We start from the raw sequence: 19,747 nt of genomic DNA on the forward strand, positions 1-19,747 counted from the left end.
TTGGGGCGGGGCAGCGTGAGCTCCGGATGGACCACGTGCCTCTTGACGTAGCGCGACGTCGCACTCCTATTCGCAGTTTCCTGGGAAAAAGGGTGGGGACTGATGACGTAAAGGATGTCCCGCCTTCTACGCACAGCCGCCGCGGAGGGGAGAAGGGGCGGGGCCGCGTAGCATCCGCGCCATCAGTCCTCAGGTGGCGGCCCGGTCCGTGTTGTATATGGTTTTCCCAGCCAAGCGGTTGTGCTTGGTGCCATCCATGGAGGGCGTGCGCTGGGCCTTCTCCTGTGGCACTTGGCTACCGAGCCGAGCCGAATGGCTGCTGGCGGTGCGATCTATCCAGCCCGAGGAGAAGGAGCGCATTGGCCAGTTCGTCTTCGCCCGGGACGCCAAGGCAGCCATGGTACTCCAGGGCTTTGGTATCTAGCACCGAGGAAGTCGATGTCGGGGGCGGCGGGCTGGGCTGGGCGGAGACCCACCTTCCGTCCCGGCCGTGGGTCCCAGTCTCCTACGGCCTGTGGGGGGCCGGGGCGGGACCGGCCGGCCTGCGGGGCCCGGGCGTGCGGCCTGCTCCCCGCGTTGTCAGCCGCCGGGCCCGGCCCTGCGCACCCCCGCGAGACCCTGCGAACCGCGGAGCGGGGCCCCGAAGGCCTACGAGTGACAGTGTTTTCCCCCGTGGTGAATACTTTCATGATCATTTAGTTAGGGCTTGAACTCAGGGCCTGGGCTCTGTCCCCGAGCTGGTTTTTGCTCAGAGCTGGCGCTCTACCACTTGAACCACGACTCCACTTCTGACTTCTTTGAGAAAAATAATTGGAGTTGAGTTTTACAGACTTTCCTGCCCGGGCGAGGGCTGGCTTGGAACTGCAGTCCTCAGCTCTCAGCCTCCTGGATAGCGAGGACTGAGTCAGGCACTTTGATTTTATTTTATTTTTTAATGTTACCAAATTAATCCCAGCACTCTCCGAACCGCTAATGTACATGTGAAACCCTGGAAAACACTGACAGTGTGACTTAACTGCTCCCAGTTCTGTGCGTGGTGAGACTGGGAGAGGCCTAGGCCAGCCTGTTAACAAATTCAAGCCCAGGTTGTGAATTTCCTGGCTAGATAGCTTGGGAAATGCTATTTAAAAAAAAAAGTGTGTATTTTAATATGTTTTCGAGCAACACATGGGAATTGCATTTCAAAATAAGCATCTTAATTGTGTAGCTTGAAATAATCGCTGATCACTGTCACTTCCAAGATGTGTTTTTCTTGAAATTATTGGTACCTTTAAATCAAATATATACTAGACTTTACACACACACTTTTTTTCTTCTCCCCCTGTGTTGGGGCTTGAACTCTGGCTTTGGGCGCTGTCCCTGAGCTTCTTTTGCCCAAGGATAACTACCACTTGAGCCACGGGGCCACTTCTGCTTTATCAGTGATTAATTAGAGGTAAGAGTCTCATAGACTTTCTCTCAGGGGCTGGCTTGGATCCTCAGATCTCAGCCTCCTTGAGTAGCAGGATTACAGGTGTGATCCATTGACACATGGCATTGTTGATGTTTTTTGAAGGCATATTGGGTGAATGTTTATGACACTCCTTATGGTTTATAAGGAATGGGAAAAAAAAGTGAATTGGCAAATCTTTTTAAAGTTACTGTTTTAGTGGAAGGCTAAAAATCTGGAAGGATATTTTCAAAACAACCATATGTGTTGTCATTTCATATCCTTGAGAGAATTTTTGTGCATTTTTAGTGATTTTTTAATGGAGGTGTGAGTGAATGGAACAAAATGGGTTATGCCTTTCTAATTTTTTGCAGCTAAGTGATAGAGGCTGTTGAAAACTTGTATGTGTGTGGATGTAAGTATAATAGGCCTTCTTGCAACATTTTTTAATAGAAAATCTAGAAACTGAGAAATAGTCAATGTTAGAAGTTAGTTTATATACTGTACCCCAATACTACAAAATGTTTTGCTCTAATTAACAGTCCAAATCGATACATAAAAACATGAAATAATCCTCAATACTTAAAGCACATAGATAGGTAATTACTAAGAAATGTGATATGCATGTAATATATATGTACTTTCAAAACTTTACAAAGTAAATGTATAATGTATAATTACAAAGTAATGTATAATGATGTTTAGTAATGTCCATATATAATTAATGTTTTATATACTTAACAGGCTGGTCGTCTGATGATAAGGAAATTAATTGCAGAGAAATTGCATATTCCTTGGAATCATATTCGTTTGCAAAGAACAGCAAAGGGAAAACCAATTCTTGCAAAGGACTCATTAAATCCTTACCCCAATTTCAACTTTAACATCTCTCATCAAGGGGACTATGCTGTGCTTGCTGCTGAACCTGAGCTTCAAGTTGGGATTGATATAATGAAGACTAGTTTCCCAGGTAATGTTACGTTTTTATTATGTAGAAGTTGAAGTTAAGCACCTTGATATCTCAGTTGTTAATTATTGTGTAATTGCAGGCTGGGAGATATACTAAAGATATTCAGTATACAACAGCATACATCTGAAAAGGATATTTTCCCCTTAATATCACCAGATTTCTACAAGAACAAGAAATTATACATTATTAGGGATACATGTAATGCATTGCCCAGAAGTAAAGTTTAGTTTTTATTTTTGTTTTGATGGCACTGGGGTTTGGGACAGAGGACCTCATCTTCTCACTCAGCTCTCTTGCTCACGGATGGCACTCTTACCACTTGAACTAAATCCCCAGTTCAGCATTTTGCTGGTTAATCGAGGATGGAGTCTCACCATTTTTTTTGTGGGTTTTTTTCGGGGGGGGGGAGGGGTTTGGCTTTGAACTTTGATCCTCTAGATCTCAGCCTCCTGAGTAGCTAGGATTTCATGTGTGTGTGAGCTGTCAGAGCTTGGCTAACTTGTAAATTTTTGTAGCTTTGAGCTGTTCTTGAGATTTTCTAAAATCAGAAAGGTAGAAGCCATTAATCCTTAAGAGCACAACTATACTGTAAAGATTGGCTCAACAGATTAATACTTGCCTGGCCGTAGTGCCTGTGGGAAACAGACTTTATTACCATTTTACTTGGTGTGCATTGTTGATTTATGATTAAGACTGAATAAATAAGTAACCACTGATTGAAACTATTTTTTTGTCAGTCATAGGTCTTGAACTCAGGGCCTAGGTGCTATCCCTGAGCTCTTTTGCTCAAGGGTAGTACTTTGAACCACTGCTTCACTTCTGGTTTTCTTTTTCTTAATATATATTTTTTTATTGTAAAGATACTGTACAGAGGGGTTACAGTTACATGAACGAAGTAATGAGTCCATTTCCTGTTGAGCATTGTTACACCTTCCTTTGTTTTTTCCTACCATTCCTTCCCTCCCCAACCCCCCCCAAAGTTGTAAAGTTCGTTTTCAATATACTGTCTTGTACATCTCATTATTACAGTGAGTCATCCTGAATCCTTATTTCAGCTTTTTGTTATTTTCCTTCCCCTCCCAAAATTAGAAAAATGTATATACAAGATGCAGGACACTGGAATCAAATACAGGGATATACAAAGAAACAAGCAAAACAAAAATCACATAGTACATTATAATTACATTAAAAAGAACAGCAACAAAGATAAAACCTCTTGTGTCCCTATCTTGGGGTTCATTTCATTTAGCATCAGGTTATATGGTCATATGTACATAGCTTCTGGTTGTCCTAGACATATGCTAGTTATTGCAGATAAGGGAAACCATAGGGCCTATGTTTCTGGCTTGCTTCATTTAATACAATTTTTTCCATGTGGTTTTCTAATAGTTAACTGGAAACATGAGTCACAGAGTTTCATACCTAGGCTGGCTTCAAACCTCAATCCTCATCTCAGCCTCCTGAATAGCTAGGATTCAGGCTTGAGCCATTAGTTCTTGGCCTAATTGAGGCATTTAGTTGAGAAGGTAGTAGAGCAAAAAAGGAAGATTCCATTTTCTTCTAATGTTTTATTCAACTTTTTGTTCCTCCCAGCTTTTCTGATTGATCTTCTTTGATTAATCACAATTATTTAATCACAATATATAAGTGTGCCCTCTTCCTTCTTTTGCTTGTTCTATCACCAGAAAGCTGTCACTGTGTCCACTGACACATAAAGGAGATTTTTTTAAATAGTTACTTTTGAGTTACGATTTCATAAATCAGGTGTGAGTACAATGCTTCTGGGGCATTTTCATTCTTTATTTCACTTTTACCCTCCCCTCCCTCCTTACAAGTTACATCCTTTAGATGTTCAGAGGAATTATACCTTTGTAATCCTCCCCTTCATGTACCCTCCTTTAGTTAGTTTGGGTGGAAATACAAAACTCCATGTACAAGTTCTGATATATAGTTGTATTTTAGCTCTAGCTTCCACTTATACAAGAACGTGCACCATTTATCTTTCTGAGGTAGGCTTGATAAGAGGAGGTATTTTCTGGTTGTCACTAGAATTATTACCATGTAATGGATTTAGTATTACTTGTAGGGTGATCTGTTTCTTTGGATGATTTGACTTGCTTGTGCTTATTAGTATAGGTGAGGAAAGTGTGTTTAAAACAGTCTGTTTGGGGGAAGGCATCAATAGTATATTGAAAGAAACAAGTGATGGATTTGATAATCCATCATCTTGAGTGAAAGTCTCAGGTAGGAAATTGGAAAGTCTTTTTCCTTGTTGCCTTTGCCATGTTCACTAAGGTAAGCCATTTCTTTCCCCCATCACCCATTGTTGGTGGCAGGGCAGGAGAGATTATAATGATAGCTCTAGAAAAGAAAGTTTTTCTCCTAGGTGTATGTCCCTTGTCAAGTAGGTCATGGGAACTTTATACAAAAGTAATAGTTACTAGAACATAGGAGAATTGTGTATCTGAAGGAAGGATATCTTTTTAAGCTTAGAAGAGTAAGAAGAAACCATAAGATTAACCACACAATGTACTTGGGGAAAACATTTCAAAATCTGATGAAACAGTTGGTGAAAGGGGATATATGTTTCATAATAACTACCTCAACAACCTTAAAGCTAACATTTATTGAGTACTTTACTTTTTATACTACCTAACTCCTTTCCTCTAGAGATGTCAAGTAAGTAATATCACTAAGAATGATGCTGGAAGACCAGGTTCCCAGGGCTTATGCCTAGGTGTAGGATGGACATTCCCATTTCAAAGGGAGAAAAAAGTTGGAAGGAAAAATCAGTAGCTCTCTGGTCTTACTATTTCTTATCATTGCAAAACATATATTTAATATCCAACATTACCTTCCTTAAAGATAAAAGCTATAAGATGAAGGATCAATCTCTATTAAACGAACTCGTTTTCCATTTATCTTACATATAAATATATTTACTAAGTTCTTAAATGTTCAATCAGATGACTAAATAGAAAACTGACATACCTGAATGTGTATAGTATTATTAGGAGGATTGCTAATTTATAAGTCCAATAACTATACATAGTTTAAAGGACCAGTTTATTTTTCTACTATGCCTAAGAGATTTTCCTTTATTATTATTTCCATAACCTTTAATTTATTATTACCTTAAAGTTACCTTGAAAGTATGTCACAGTTATTATTCTCCTTATAAATTCTGAAAGACAGCAGGCCTTCCATAATGGGTTTGCAAGAAAAATCATGTATCCTAGTATCCAGAGTAGGTAGAACACTTGATGCTTTTATTTTTATGTCTTTAGTTTCTTTACTGACTTTTCCTGATTTTTCTGGTTTATTCCTCATTTAATATCATAAAAGATAATGGAAAATGGAAGCATTTGCACAAACTAAAAGCCTTGAGTGTAGATTTATTTCTTATGATTTCCAATGATTTTTAAACTATACGCTCGATAGAATATTTGCAAGCTGTGGTTTTCCCTCATAATGCCACAGTGTGGTGCTGTTGTGCTTTGGCTTAATAGTTACAAAATTATATGTTCCTCATGCTGTCATATTTCTTATTTTGTGGATTAGATGTCTCAAAAGTATATGAACATGTGTTCATATTGGGAACTTTTAGACGTAGTTAATGAGTTGTATGATTGCTTGGTTGTGATTGTGTAATCAGTTTTTTAAATAAGCATACATATTTAATTTTTCTCTTGATTGCCTTATATTTAGTTAAAACTGAAAAGGCTTCTTAGAGGTTATAAAATGAAAACTTGAAGAAATCAACAAAAGGATATTGTAAAGTCATGACAGGCACATCTTTTTAACTTTAGGAGTTTGGGATTTTTTGTAAAGACTACAGTTCCACTTAAATAATATTGTCTTCCAAATCCAAATTAAGCTGGACCTTCTATTATCATATATAATATTTATTACAGTCCATTCAAGAGGAAACAGTTTATTGCTCATGTGCTTTAGTCAGATATAGTAATTTTTGGAAGCTTATTTTCTTTTTTTAGGTGTTCTTTAGCCTGCTCGTGCTAGGTATACAGGAATAAAGCAGTTTTCATTGAGTGGCTTCTACTTATTCTCAGTAAGGAAATGAAAAATAAGCTATAGACCATCAAAAAGATCCATCCATTGACCCCAAAGGATAGGACTGTTAACATCGCAGTTTAATATTTCAGTGCTTAAAAAATGAACAGGAACTTTTATTGTGACCTAAAGTATCACATAGGAACATCAGAAATGTTTTTGAAGACTATAAGACATCTGAATTTGGAGTAATGACCTAAGTACTAGAGAGATACTTGGTTACTATTGGAGAAATTATGCTCTGTAAAGGCAGGGTATGTTTTGTTCATCATATTCCTACATCTAGCACTTCAATGTTTTTAGAATTCTAATTGCTGAATTCCATGGGGTAGTTAATGATTACATTCCAGTAATTCAGTTACAGCATTTAACATTTTTTCCCCCCAGACTTAATTCTTTCTATAAGAAATGCCTATAAAGAATGAGGTATTAAGGGGGAGGCTAGTATGAGAGGTTGAATGAATGAATAAATATGGGAATAGAGGACAAGTAGAGCAAGCATACACAATGGACCTATGTGATAAAGAGTGGGAAATGTGCCGTGAGTGGGGATGGGAGTGAACAGACGGGTTGGGGGAGAATGAGAGAAGAGGTGGCTCTTACTCAGGAACACTGGACACTTAGGTGGACATATTAAATTGTAACCCCCCCATTTACAACCTTTTGAAGTTCAGAAAAGAAGTGAGTTGGCAGCTGTCTCTTTAAAAATCGTAGCCAACTAGTTGGTAGTGCCATGTTTGGAGTTGAGTATTTTTTAAAAAAAAACTTTATTGTAAAGATGCTGTATAGAGGAGTTACAGTACATGAGTGAGTACAGTTCTTGTTGAGCATTGTTACCCCCTCCTTTGATGTTCTCCCACTATCCCTTCCCTCTCCCACCTCCTTCACTTCTCTACCCCCTTCCGGTCCCTCCCCCCCCCCAAGTTGTAAAGTTCATTTCCAATATAGTGTCTTACAGCTATCATTGTTGCAATGGGTCATCTTATGTCCTTGTTTCATTGCTTTGTTATTCCCCTTCCCCTCCCCACAAATTAGACAAATGTATATACAAGATTCAGGGTACCAAAATCAAGTACAGTGACAACAGGGGATATACCATAGGGGGAAGAACATACAAAGGAAACAAAAAAAAATCACATAGTACATTAAAAACAACAACAACAAAGAAAGAGCTCTTGTGTCCATATCTTAGGGTACATTTCGCTTAGCATTATCTTACATGGTCATATGTACATAGCTTTTCTGCTCATCTGATAACATTATCTTAGACATATACTAATTATTGCAAATGAGGGAAAACATGGGATCTATATTTCTTTGGGTCTGACTTACTTCACTTAATATGATTTTTTTCCAAGTCTTACCATTTCCTAACAAATGGGGCAGTGTCATTCTTTCTGAGAGAAGTATAGCATTCCATTGTATAGAAATGGATGTCGGGTAGGGTTAGGGTTAGGAAAAAAAAAAAAGAAATGGATGTTGGGGTAAATCAGCTACATTCACAGAGCCTGTACTGGGACTCACCTCCAAATGGTTTTCTGGGAAATAATGCAGTAACAAACTAAAGATAAAAGATACAGAACATTTAGGAAGTAACTTAATAAATAAAAATAAACATTCATCTCTTCATCTGACAAATGTTTCTGTTTCCAAACCTTGGATCTATTATATGCCTAATGTACAATGTCAAGAACTATGATATGTTTTAAACTATTAATGTTAATGTATTGCATAATTGTATTATATTTGTACATACTCTGCATATTTGTGGAATAAAAGAATGATATAAAGTAACTGTCTAGAGGTAAAGATGAACATATAATCTTAATGTTTTGGAAAAATAGAGAAAGCTTACCAAGTGTTTTGTTCTGTGTTTTAGTTTAGTTCTGAAAATCTAATCTTTTGAGTTGTATCTCTTATTTTCCACTTATTTTTCCAATACTACATAATATATTGTTGTCTTTGGGATATTGGAGTTTAAAGATAGATTTAAGAAGAAAATAACTTCACAGAAACAACTATACAACAAAATTAAATTTGTTTCTCTTTGAAGAAACTGTTGGAAGATACTTGCAACAAAAGAATTACTTCCTTACAACTCCATTTTGGGGAGTGTTTCTTGTGGATTTCTGAGAAGTTTTTCTATTAAATATAAGAAATTTGGGCTAAGAATGTTACTAAGGTGTAGAACACTTGCCTAACACAGGAAAGGCCCTGGATTTGATCCTTAGCATCACAAGGAAAATAAATAAAATGAATCAATTAAAAAAGGAACTTTGATTTAGGTATTTAAAATTTACCACAGGAAAGAAGCCTAAGACAATGGATTTGGCTGCTAAATTTTATCACAGCATTGAAAAAGTAACGTCATTTGGCACAACTATATATGCGTTTCGGTTTATTTAATAATAGCTTATAATTCTATTGATTCCTCTTAAAGTACTCTTCTGTGTCTAGGCTAACCTGCATTTTATGGTAGACTATTGCCTTCATTCAGCCTTACCTGGATTTTCTGATATTTTGTTCTTGTTCTTGTCTTTTTGTTCTTGTTTTTAATAAAACAGCTATTTTTAATTCTATATTTTCTACTTGACAGGACGTGGTTCAATTCCAGAATTCTTTCATATTATGAAAAGAAAGTTTACCAACAAAGAATGGGAAACAATCAGAAGTTTTAATGATGAATGGACTCAACTGGATATGTTTTACAGGAACTGGGTATAATTTTTTTCTAATTTTAAATACAAAGATCTATAGTGGCTCCATTACTTTTCTCTAAAAGTAGGAGTAAAAATCCTTTGGTTACCGCATAGTACTATGGAGTGCTCCAGGTAACTGAGTGATTACCTGAGAGCTTTAATGATTTTTATACACACAGTATTACATTATAATAACATTTATTTGGAGTAAATAATATATATTTTGAGCTCAATTAGAAGATACTTGTTCTTTAACTTAGTTTTCTTATCAGTCCTGTGGGGAGGAAAATGCTGTTTTGTCATTACATTTTACACATGAGAACATAGGCACAGAACGCTTAGAGTGATTTTTCCAGAATGTCACATGCATAGTTTGTTTCTATGCTACAATTTGGACAGAAAAAAAAATGTAGCCTACAGCCATAACATGGTATATAGCTAGAGATCCAGATCTGTTGGGACTAGAGATTTTTATGAACAACTTTACCTATTTAATTCAGAGAACAAAATGTCTGTATCTTAGGCACTGAAAGAGAGCTTCATAAAAGCCATTGGTGTTGGACTTGGATTTGAATTACAGCGCCTTGAATTTGATATAGCTCCATTAAACCTGGATATAGGCCAAGTTTATAAAGAAACACGTTTATTCCTGGATGGGGAGGAAGAAAAAGAATGGTCCTTTGAGGTAAGACAATCCTGTATTCTTTCCTGTATAAGATTAGTATGGGGTGGCTAGTTATTGAATTTATTGTTGTTGTAAAGGTGATGTACAGAGGGATTAAAATTTAATAGGACCTGAATTGCATGCTTGATGCGATAGAGAACGCTCGAATGATGTGTCACAATAAGTTAAGTAGACTAGGAAAGAAATGGAGGCCCTGTAGTAGGGCTTTGTGTGGGAGCAGCCGAAGGTAGTTGGTATTGGCTCTGTCATGATGAGGGGATTTTTGAGAGATTCAGACTTAGGATGCTAGATCACACATGGGGAATCATTAGCAGCATTAAAAGATTTTTGGCCTCTTTCTGCCGTTAGTAATCCTTGGATGCTAATGACTCATTAAAGCCAAGAAGACATGTTTCTAGGCTGCTAATCATGATTTAGTTACTGAACCTCAGAATGAGCTACAAGTAGGGCTGAAGTACTCTGCTTATTTTATCACTTACTTTTGCCTTCTTATGTCTTGGATTGTTTTCCCTCATCTTTGAGTTTCATTCTACACAGCAGCCTTCTCAGTTTCTCTGATCTGATCAGGAAACATGGCTGCTGCCGCTCATGAAGCTTACAGTTAGAAAACTCAACTGATGAATTCCCTTTCTCTTCCAAGCCCCAAAACCCTGGAGAAAGGATTCCCTGACTTAGCTTCTAGACCAGTCAGTGTGGCCAAGGAAGGGGTCTGCTGTGATAGGTCCTGTGCTTGTTAAGTGTCAAGGGCCCAACAAATGGGCTATATTATTATGTGGTCTTCTGCTATAATCACTTGAATAATATGCTGAGAAAGGAGGTCAGGTCTCCCGAAGATGGTAGTGAGTAGACGTGGTAGGAGACATGCTAATTTCCTCAAGAGAATGAAAAGAATGATAAAGTCCAGTTTGTGTTTTAAAAGAGCCAACTCACTTGGAATGGTATTTGGAGATTAAGGAAATGAGGTGTCAAAGATGTTAGGAGCTGGACTCTGGCTTATAGGATTGTTCATTGAGATGTAGGACAATGGATAACAAGTAGGGGTTAAGTTTGAGATAGCACTGAAGCACCCAAATGAAGATATCAAGTAGTCCAGTGAAAAGGACAGCTGAGTTAATAAGATGCTGTATAACCATTAACCTGGTGAGGGTAATTGAAACCACAGGGTTTGTTGTTGAAGCTATGAGATTACATAAGGAACAACTGTAAATTGAATGTACGAAGAGAAGCTCAGCTTGAAGCCATTTAGAAGAGAGAAAGGCCTGGGTCAGAGCCTGAGAATACTCGTATTTATGGAAGAAGATAAGAAAGAGAGTTAACTAAAATGATAAGATGTAAAATGAGAGAACAGTATCAGGAACTAGGGGAATAAAAGTATTTTGCCAAAGAGATTTGCCAAAAACTGTTACTATGGAAGTAGAGATGTGGCTCAAGTGGTAGAGTGCTACACTTGAGCAAAAAAGCTCAAGGACAACATCCAGGCCCTGAGTTCAAATTCCAGGATCCCCCCGCCCCCCAAACCTGTTAAGACAGGAAGCAATTCTGTCATTTAAGGAGTTTTGTTCCATGTCATATAAACAGAGTACAAGAGTTTTGTTTCATCTGCCTTTTTTGGCCATCATTTTTCTATATATACTCCACAGGGTAGCCAAAACACAACCTGCTAACTCCTACTATCCTAATTAGAGATGAGGTTTAGTGAATTTATTTGCCCAGGCTGGCCTTGAACAGAGATTCTCTAGATCTCAGACTCTGAGTAGCTAGGATTACATATGTGAGCCAGTGATCATTAAGAACCATCAAATTAAAAATGAGCATTATTTCAGATTACTGATGCTATAATACACAAAGGCAAATTACTATTAACAACTGAGTACAAAGTTTTATCTGGGTTGTCTATTATTTGACTTAGAGAAGGAGAAGGAGGGACTAAGGAGACTTCAAAAAAGTTAAACTATCTAGATTTATATATTTAATAACCTGTATTTACTTGCCTTTCATATTTTAGGAAAGCAAAATAGATGATCACCACTTTGTTGCCGTAGCTCTTAGGAAACCTGATGGATCTAGATATCAGGAGGTAAAGTTTCTTTGGCTTTTTTTGGTTAGAGATTGTGGTGGATTTTTTTTTGTTGCTTGTTTTTTGTTCCAAAGAACATGTTATGTGCTTGTTATACAAAAAAAGTGCTGCAAAAAAAATTGGTATTACTTCATACTTCCTATCAAAATTCACTATGTTCACTATTTGAGTCATGTTTAACAGGAGTTTATTTTTGGTGAAATTGGGGCTGTATTGAATATAAAGGGTGAGTAATAGCATTACCTTGAAAATGGAACTTCCTTTCCTCCTTAAAGTAATACCCTATGGTCAAACACGTGGGAGACTGTATCATAGCATGCCATATGTTACTGTCAGTTCATTGATACACTTTCTTCACAGAATCTGAAGGTAATTTTATATAGTGTATTTGGTCTGCCTATGTTTTGACTGTGACCTGTCATAGGAGGTCAGGTATAGACTTTTTCATTTGTGGAGTTATGTTGGACTTAAAGCTTGGATTTATGGACCATTTTAGATTTCAGATTTTCTCATTGGGGTGCTTGACCTATATTAGAACATTAAAGGATAGGTTAGGGTTAGGTTCTTGAACAAAGGATCTATTTCAGAATAGAAATGAGTTTAAATTTCATGTTAAGTAATTTCCTAAAGATATGTTATTAGACAAATAATATTTCTCAGAAGGTTACTGGTGGACCACTTCTTGCTAAAATTACAGATTTGGGGATCCCTTTACCTTAAGGTTACTGGTTTGTACTTTTTGGATGTTAGCTGTAAGACATTTGCATTAACTTTTATGTACAAAAAGTTGGAGAACCATGCTTCCTGTTTCATTATTTTTATTTGCTATATTGGCAATAGTAACATAGAAGGCAACAATACCTGGTTATAATTTAATATGTTGTAATTTTCTACATTGTAATTTAATACTACTTCAGTGTAGTTTGCTCTTATGAAACCAATCTTAAGGTTAATATGTAATGAAACACTTATTTTTTCTTTTAGGTCCCTGCTCAGGATGATTCTAAGCCATCCCAGAGGCAGTTCACTATTCTTACCTTTAATGATTTAATATCATCTGCTGTTCCCATGACACCTGAAGACCCTTCATTTTGGGACTGTTTTTGCTTCACAGAAGAAATTCTAATACGAAATGGCTCTAAGTCATGATACGATTCCCTACGTAGAAAAGGAAAGTGAAAATTGTTTGTAATCTCCCAAATTCACTAAAAAAAATAAATACTTGATACTATCAGACTTCACAACCAAGTTTTTAAAAATACCCCAAAACTCTTAGTACTACAAAAGAGAACTCCAGTTCAGCACAGCCCAGTAGAATTTATGTTTACCTATTCCAGTCCAAATTGCATTGTGTTGAGGGATATGAAAAGGGTGATGATACATGTGCATTGTAAAAAAAAATAAAAATGCAAATATGATCAAGGAAGCATTTCAATCCTCTATTTCAGATACCTACTCTTAAAACTTTGGTATCTTCCCGGACTGTTTTCTTGATCAAAAGAATGCATATTAACAGGGTCTTTTTTTTTTTTTAAGGGAACATATTTCTTTGGGATTTAAAAAAAAAACTACATCCCCTGCTCATAACATCTCTATTACATAAATGTGTTGGTTCTAAAGTACTCTTGTATGACTAATACAAGTTAGGATGCTCTTAAGGAGAGATTTTTATTTTGCCTAACACCAAGTTCTGAGGTGATATTAAGGACATCTTGGCCTCAATTTATTGAGTTTGCCTTAAGCTCATCCTCTTCCTATATCCTAATAACTGCTGCTATAACTCAGTTTTTTACCTTCGTCAAATTACATCTACAAGACCACTTCTTCTATAATGTTGATTTTACCAGGGAGGAAGACATTCCTCCCAAACCCCCAGATTTCCCCCATCCACTCATGTCTAGTTGCAACATGTGACCATTTTCATCATTAGTAGACTCTTAGAAAGGAAGATGTTAAGGCAGGTGTAGGAGAATGGTATTGAGGTGAAGCTTCCTTCCTGCCGTAAGAAAATTGTGCCAGAGTATCCTTGTTTTCTTCCGGGTTGAACACTTTTATTGTCTCCATTTTATTACTCTAAGCAGTGGTGCAGTGAAAACCTTTGTTCGTATTGAAGTACATGCTTAATTATGCTCTCAAGGAAGCTTTTAGTGGAATGACTGGTTAAAAAGGCTTAACATTTTTAGAGCATTTGCTAAGTATTAGCTTGTTCTTCACAAAGGCTGTCCAAGTTATACTTCAAGTTGTTAAGTGAACATGTGACTACTACTCTGTACTCCCTGGGCAACTATATAGATTTTTTTTTTCTGTGCCTTTATAAATGAAAAGTTGGTCATTTTTAAGATTTATATTTCTTTCATCACAAATGAGTTTGGTATGTCAGTGTTGTTATCAGCTCTTTGTATTCATTTTTTTTTCTGAGTTTCTTGTTCATCGCTTTAGTGGGTAGAACTTAAAGTGCAAACATAATATATTAAGATGTCAAGACCATCATATTGATGACAGAATCTCTTATGTAGCTGTAGTGCATGTCTTGGGAACTTAGCCTAATTGTTAAATACCAAGAACTAAAATAATGTCATTGTTTCTGTTACTAACATTAAAAATTGTGTGTAAACTGTATAAAATTAGATACTTAGGAAAAAAGTTACAGTATGGTTTTTTGTTCTTAATTTTATCAAGTGTGGTCAGTTATGCCACGCATAATAAATAACATTATAGATGACCAAGGAAGATTTACCTGAGTGTAATAGTGATATGAAAAACACCTGTCTTGTCATTGTAATAATAAAATGATAAACAGTTCCAGAATTTTTATGATCATGACAGTATGCTAGCTTTTGGTTTTACATTTTTCTGTTTTTAAATCAAGTTATACATGCACATCGTTTCAAAACAAATAGATCCATATTTTACTTTTACTGAAGAAAAATACTACTACTATGACTGCCTCCTTTATTTAACTGTCCTTAGGACAAGCAGTTTCACCTCTTCTCACCACAGAGGATTTTTTTTTTTGAGACAGGTTCTCATTATGCATCTCACTATCCTGGAACTCACTGTGTAACTCAGATCTGCCTCCGACTCTGTATTCTCCTGCCTCATCTCCTGAGCTGGTATTAGAGGTGATGACCAATCACTGGACCTGGCCACTTCCAACTCCAAACTGATTTGTTGTTACTTTTAATTATCTTAAGTAACTTGCATTTATTGCTTTCACTCATATTTTCCATTTGATTACCAATATAAAGCTTCTTGCTAACATTGCACACACTCCTTTTTTTTTTGTTTTGTTGTTTTTTTTCAGGTTGTGGGGCTTTTACCTAGGGCCTGGGCCAAGTCTCTCAGCTCTTTTGCTCAAGGCTAATGCTCTACCCCTTTGAGCCACAGCATCACTTCTGGTTTTTTGATGGTTAATTGGAGCTAAGTCTCACAACTTTCTTGTCCAAGCTGGCTTTGAACCATGATCCTCAGATCTCAGCCTCCTGAGTAGCTAGGATTACAGTTGTGAGCCACCAGCTTCCAGCCATATTCTCCTTTTATCCTCTAGCAGAATTACTGTCATTCATTGTCTGTATTACTGATTACTCTCAAGACTTTGTTGATATTCATGGTGTGTTGTTTTTTTGTTTTTGTATCTCAGGATTGAAGCAGATGCAGCTAAAGACTGCTTCCATTTGATCATCCTTTCTTCTCCAGAGATAACTTTTATCATACTTGTAATTTTATTGTGTATATGAGTATATACTCTTAGTGCATACAGTGTGTGTGTGTGTGTGTGTGTGCACGTGCGCGCGTGCATGTGCTTATAATCCTCTTTTCTTAGGACTGAATTATTGGGATGGAATCACTGGGTCCTAGTTAAGAAGTAAAACTGGCAGAATAATTGAGCTCACTTCTCACTTAGAGGAGTGTTCTCAGTGGTTAACTTATAAAGTAGCAAGTGGGCACCTAGAGAATGTACTTTACCAAGTTTTTATAAAGAACATTAATAATCAGCCAATAAGCATATAACATAGAATATAAATGTGCCCACATTTTAAGTAAGAGTTTTTAATATAGTCACTGTCATTTTTTTTGTTTGTTTTTTGTTTTTTGCCTTTAGGGTCATTATTTAGTGGAAAAATTGAACTGGAACCAAAATTAGGAGAAAAGTAACATTCCATACTTAGGGAGTAGCACAAAATTTGTGCAATTTCTCACCCCCCCCTTTTACCCCATTCACCTTCAGGAGAGTACCCCATCTGTCAGCCCACCCCTGCTGGTCTGGGAGTGGTCAGCATTTGGTGAAAAGGAACCCATATGTTTGATGATCCTGATAATACCTCCCCTTTCTTTTTACTGTGATTTTCCGTTCCCTTTGAAACTCTTATGTGAGAAGCCTGCTGAGTTAGGCCTTTTCCCCTTCTCAAGACTAGTAGAACTTTCACTTTGGTCAATACTCTAGGAAGCCAATTTCCTTCTATGTTCAATGATAAATCAGACTTCCTATCCCTTGGGTTCTGCAAATGAAAGGGGCCATTAGGGTAAGACTGAGTGAAAAGGGAAAGAAGGCAGGATGATTATTCTTGCCTTTCTCCCTGCCATGCAGTAGTTTGGAAATAGCTACTTTCCTCAGCATCACAGTTTCCGATATAGCTCTCTCCTACACGTTTTCCTTGCCCTTTCATTTTAGGAATAGAAGCATCTTGTTTCTACTTAGCCAGTGTTGCTTCATGTCTTGTTGTTTCTTTTACTCGTCTACACTCTCCTTCAGATATTCCTTTTGGATATGCCATCTGTTTCTTGCAGCAACCTTGAATAATAAAACAATTTGTACCAAGAATAGCCCTAGGGAAGTGGGATGTTAGGATCAGGTTGCCTATGCATAGATAAATTCCTGAGGGAGAGGGAACAAAGAACACTTGTAATTGGTGGCGGGTGAGATGTCGCACCTCCACACATAGTACTCAAGTACATCTGTCAGACCACATCGTAGTCATGCATCACCCTGTCCTTTTACTACTCTAAGCTGGCCGTTTTTCACTTGGATGGTTGACACTGGAGTTTCATTGGACTCCCTACTTTTAATGGCTTTCTGTCCCAGTTAATTCTCCACATAGCAGCTACTGTGCTCACAGTAGAAGACAAGACTTCCTAGTACACGTAGAACCCTATCTGGGTCTCTACTCCCCGACTTCATTTGCACCTCCCCTCATCCTGTCCCTCTTCTGTAATCACACTGACTGCTATGCTACACACTCCTACTTTCCCTCTGTCTGGAATGTTCTATATCAGCATGGCTCACTTGGTCCTTCTACCACACATTCACTCAAATGTCCCCTCATTAGGGCATATTCTACCCTCTACTGTCCACACTTCCTAGCTCCCTTTCCTGCTTCTTCTTTCTGATACTACTATTTAACATGTCATGTATTTTACTTTCTTCATGGCTTTTTGCCCTGCTATAATCCCTATCAAACCAGATCTTAGCCTTCTGAGTGGGTAGACATGAGCCACTGGCATGTGACTTCAACATTATAGGTCATTGCTTTTATTGGAAGCATTGCACATGAACTTAAGGAAATGACAGAGCTTCAGTGATTACAATAGTTGACTTTGAAAGTCAGTTTAAATTAGGTGACTATTATTTTCACTTTGGGTATAGCTGATTTCTTAAAAATGGAAATTATCCTTTTCCTCATCGAGTTTATATAGTGAATACTAATCATGAAATCATTACCTTCACAGGAAGACAGTAGTCAGTACTTCTCATTTTGGTACACAGATGGAAATAGATTTCAGTGTGATTATTCCACATCCAAACTACTGCTCTGAATTTGGGGATGATAATCAAGTGGCCAATTATGAAATATTTTTATTGTTATTATAAAAGTAATATATGGAGGGGTTGCAGTTTCATAAGTCAGGTAATGAATACATTTCTTTTTGGACAGTATTACTCCTTCCTTTGCTCTCCTCAATGATAGCTTTTAAATTGGTCAGGACATGGAAGCACAGAAATCATGTTTTCATAAAGGAAGCCACTTCTTGGTCTTCAATTTCTGTGTTTACGTAGCTCCTAAATAAATAAATAAATAAAAGACTATGCCATTTTATCCAAATTTACTTTTGTTTAAAGCCAATGTATACTAAATGAACTACACTTCAGATAATCAACACATTTAAAGAATGGCATTTAGTGACTTAAAATAGGTCTAGAGTTACCCTGTATACAATGAAACATTTGCAGCAAGTAAGCATATACAATGCCTAGAAATAGTCTAGATCTTCAAGCTTGAATTCCTGCTGTTTTCTTAGGCATTCCTGTACAGTGAGTACGTTGACCATTAAGTTGAGTGAAGGTATTAATCATTGAATAACTTGAAAGCGATAGGAATATTGCCTAGTAAAATTTCATTTGTTTCATTGCTGAAAGTTTTGTTGTTGTTTGATTTGTGCCCATCCTGGGGCTTGAACTCAGGGCCTGGATTGTCCCTGAGCTTCTTTTGCTCAGACTATCATTTTACCATTTGAGCCACAGCTCTACTTCTGGCTTTTTTGGGAAATGGTTTGGTGGAGATAAGAGTCTCTTACCTGCCCAGACTGGCTGCAAACTGTGATCCTCAGCCTCAGGATTACAGGCATTGAGCCACTGGCACCCATCTTGAAGATCTTTGTTTTGTTTTGTTTTTAAATGATTGAATATTTGTGTATGCAGGATTTGTTAATCAAACTTGAATCATATGAATTAAAACCATTTTTTTTTGGAATCCAGCTGGACTTAGACAAGCCTAATCTTGGCACTTTTTTTTTTCTAAGATGGTCTGAGTATTTGTGTTCCTTAGGAAAAAAAAAATACAGATAAATACTGCTCTTTGAAGACAGTATTCATTTGGAACAGGGCATCTCAGAGTTTAAAAAAGAATGGCATGTGGTTTGGGTTTGAGGATGCAGCTTCACCACACTTGCCTTCACAGGGAACACATTTCACGTATTAAACACATCATGTTAATGAAACTGCCTCTTGCAAAACTGTCATCCTTTTAACTTTGAACATGATTAATTTACTAAGGGAAAAACGTATTTACCTCGTCCTAGACTTTAATCACATTTGTACTTAGAATTACCATTAAAATGGTCTTTCTCAAAATAGTTGATAAATTGTAAGTCAAGATACATTTATCTGTGTAGTTATCAAAAAGAAAAAAAATGTTCTCAAGGCAGTTAGTCCACATTTTACTGGAAAATGAATCTTTTATGTCCTTAGTTCACTTATGTTATATTCCAATCACTTTTGTTGCATGCTATTTTTAGGGAGTTTGCTAAAATGCCCAGTATTTGATCATTTAAAAGCCTAATGTTGAAGGACTCAGTCAGAAACAAGTACAGTATATTATGTCCAAAGTAATAATGCAGATTTTCTACCGTGTGAGTAATTGCTTTATTTCCCTCTTTCCTTTTAGCATCACAGGGGAATATGATTTTCTTCCTGATGGCCTTGAGGCAAGCATAAAAAGAACCAAATTTGTTTTAGAGTTCTGAGTTCATATTTATGAGGTTCTTAGGAAAGCCACTTAAATAAGAAGATTAGTGAAAACTCACCCTGGGTTTAGATTTTTCAACAAAATTGCTTTAGGAAACAGTTGATTCATCAGTTTGGTTTTGTAGACTGAACTACATTTTCTGGTTATAAGGAGGAGTTTTAAGTACCACAAAGTATCTCTTCAAGAATAAACTTTCAGTCCTGCCTATGTCTACATGTTAGAATTGTCTTTCTTGCAAACCAAATTAGCTTATGCTATTGCCTTGCTTGAAAAACAGGACAATCCCTTTTATC

General features: G+C 37.0%; 1 protein-coding gene across 1 annotated transcript; it reads left to right on the top strand.

The window, feature by feature from the left end:
- Window positions 1–119: 119 nt before the first annotated feature.
- Aasdhppt (aminoadipate-semialdehyde dehydrogenase-phosphopantetheinyl transferase) lies at window positions 120–14,653 on the top strand. The gene is made up of 6 exons (XM_013009839.1): window positions 120–400; window positions 2,174–2,399; window positions 9,067–9,188; window positions 9,693–9,854; window positions 11,860–11,931; window positions 12,916–14,653. The coding sequence occupies exons 1-6, from the start codon at window positions 218–220 to the stop codon at window positions 13,078–13,080; spliced, it is 930 nt and encodes a 309-aa protein (XP_012865293.1). The 5' UTR covers window positions 120–217; the 3' UTR covers window positions 13,081–14,653.
- Window positions 14,654–19,747: the final 5,094 nt, after the last annotated feature.

This window comes from Dipodomys ordii, unplaced genomic scaffold (genome assembly GCF_000151885.1).
Source record: "Dipodomys ordii isolate 6190 unplaced genomic scaffold, Dord_2.0 Scaffold10, whole genome shotgun sequence".
NCBI classification, from domain to species: Eukaryota; Metazoa; Chordata; class Mammalia; order Rodentia; family Heteromyidae; genus Dipodomys; species Dipodomys ordii.

Bases quoted from the DNA above. Each gene is read 5' to 3' on its own strand.
- Aasdhppt (XM_013009839.1), top strand. From the start codon at position 218: ATGGTTTTCCCAGCCAAGCGGTTGTGCTTGGTGCCATCCATGGAGGGC. The intron at 9,189-9,692 runs GTATAATTTTTT...TCTGTATCTTAG, and splicing joins ATATGTTTTACAGGAACTGG to GCACTGAAAGAGAGCTTCAT. The intron at 11,932-12,915 runs GTAAAGTTTCTT...TTTTTCTTTTAG, and splicing joins ATGGATCTAGATATCAGGAG to GTCCCTGCTCAGGATGATTC.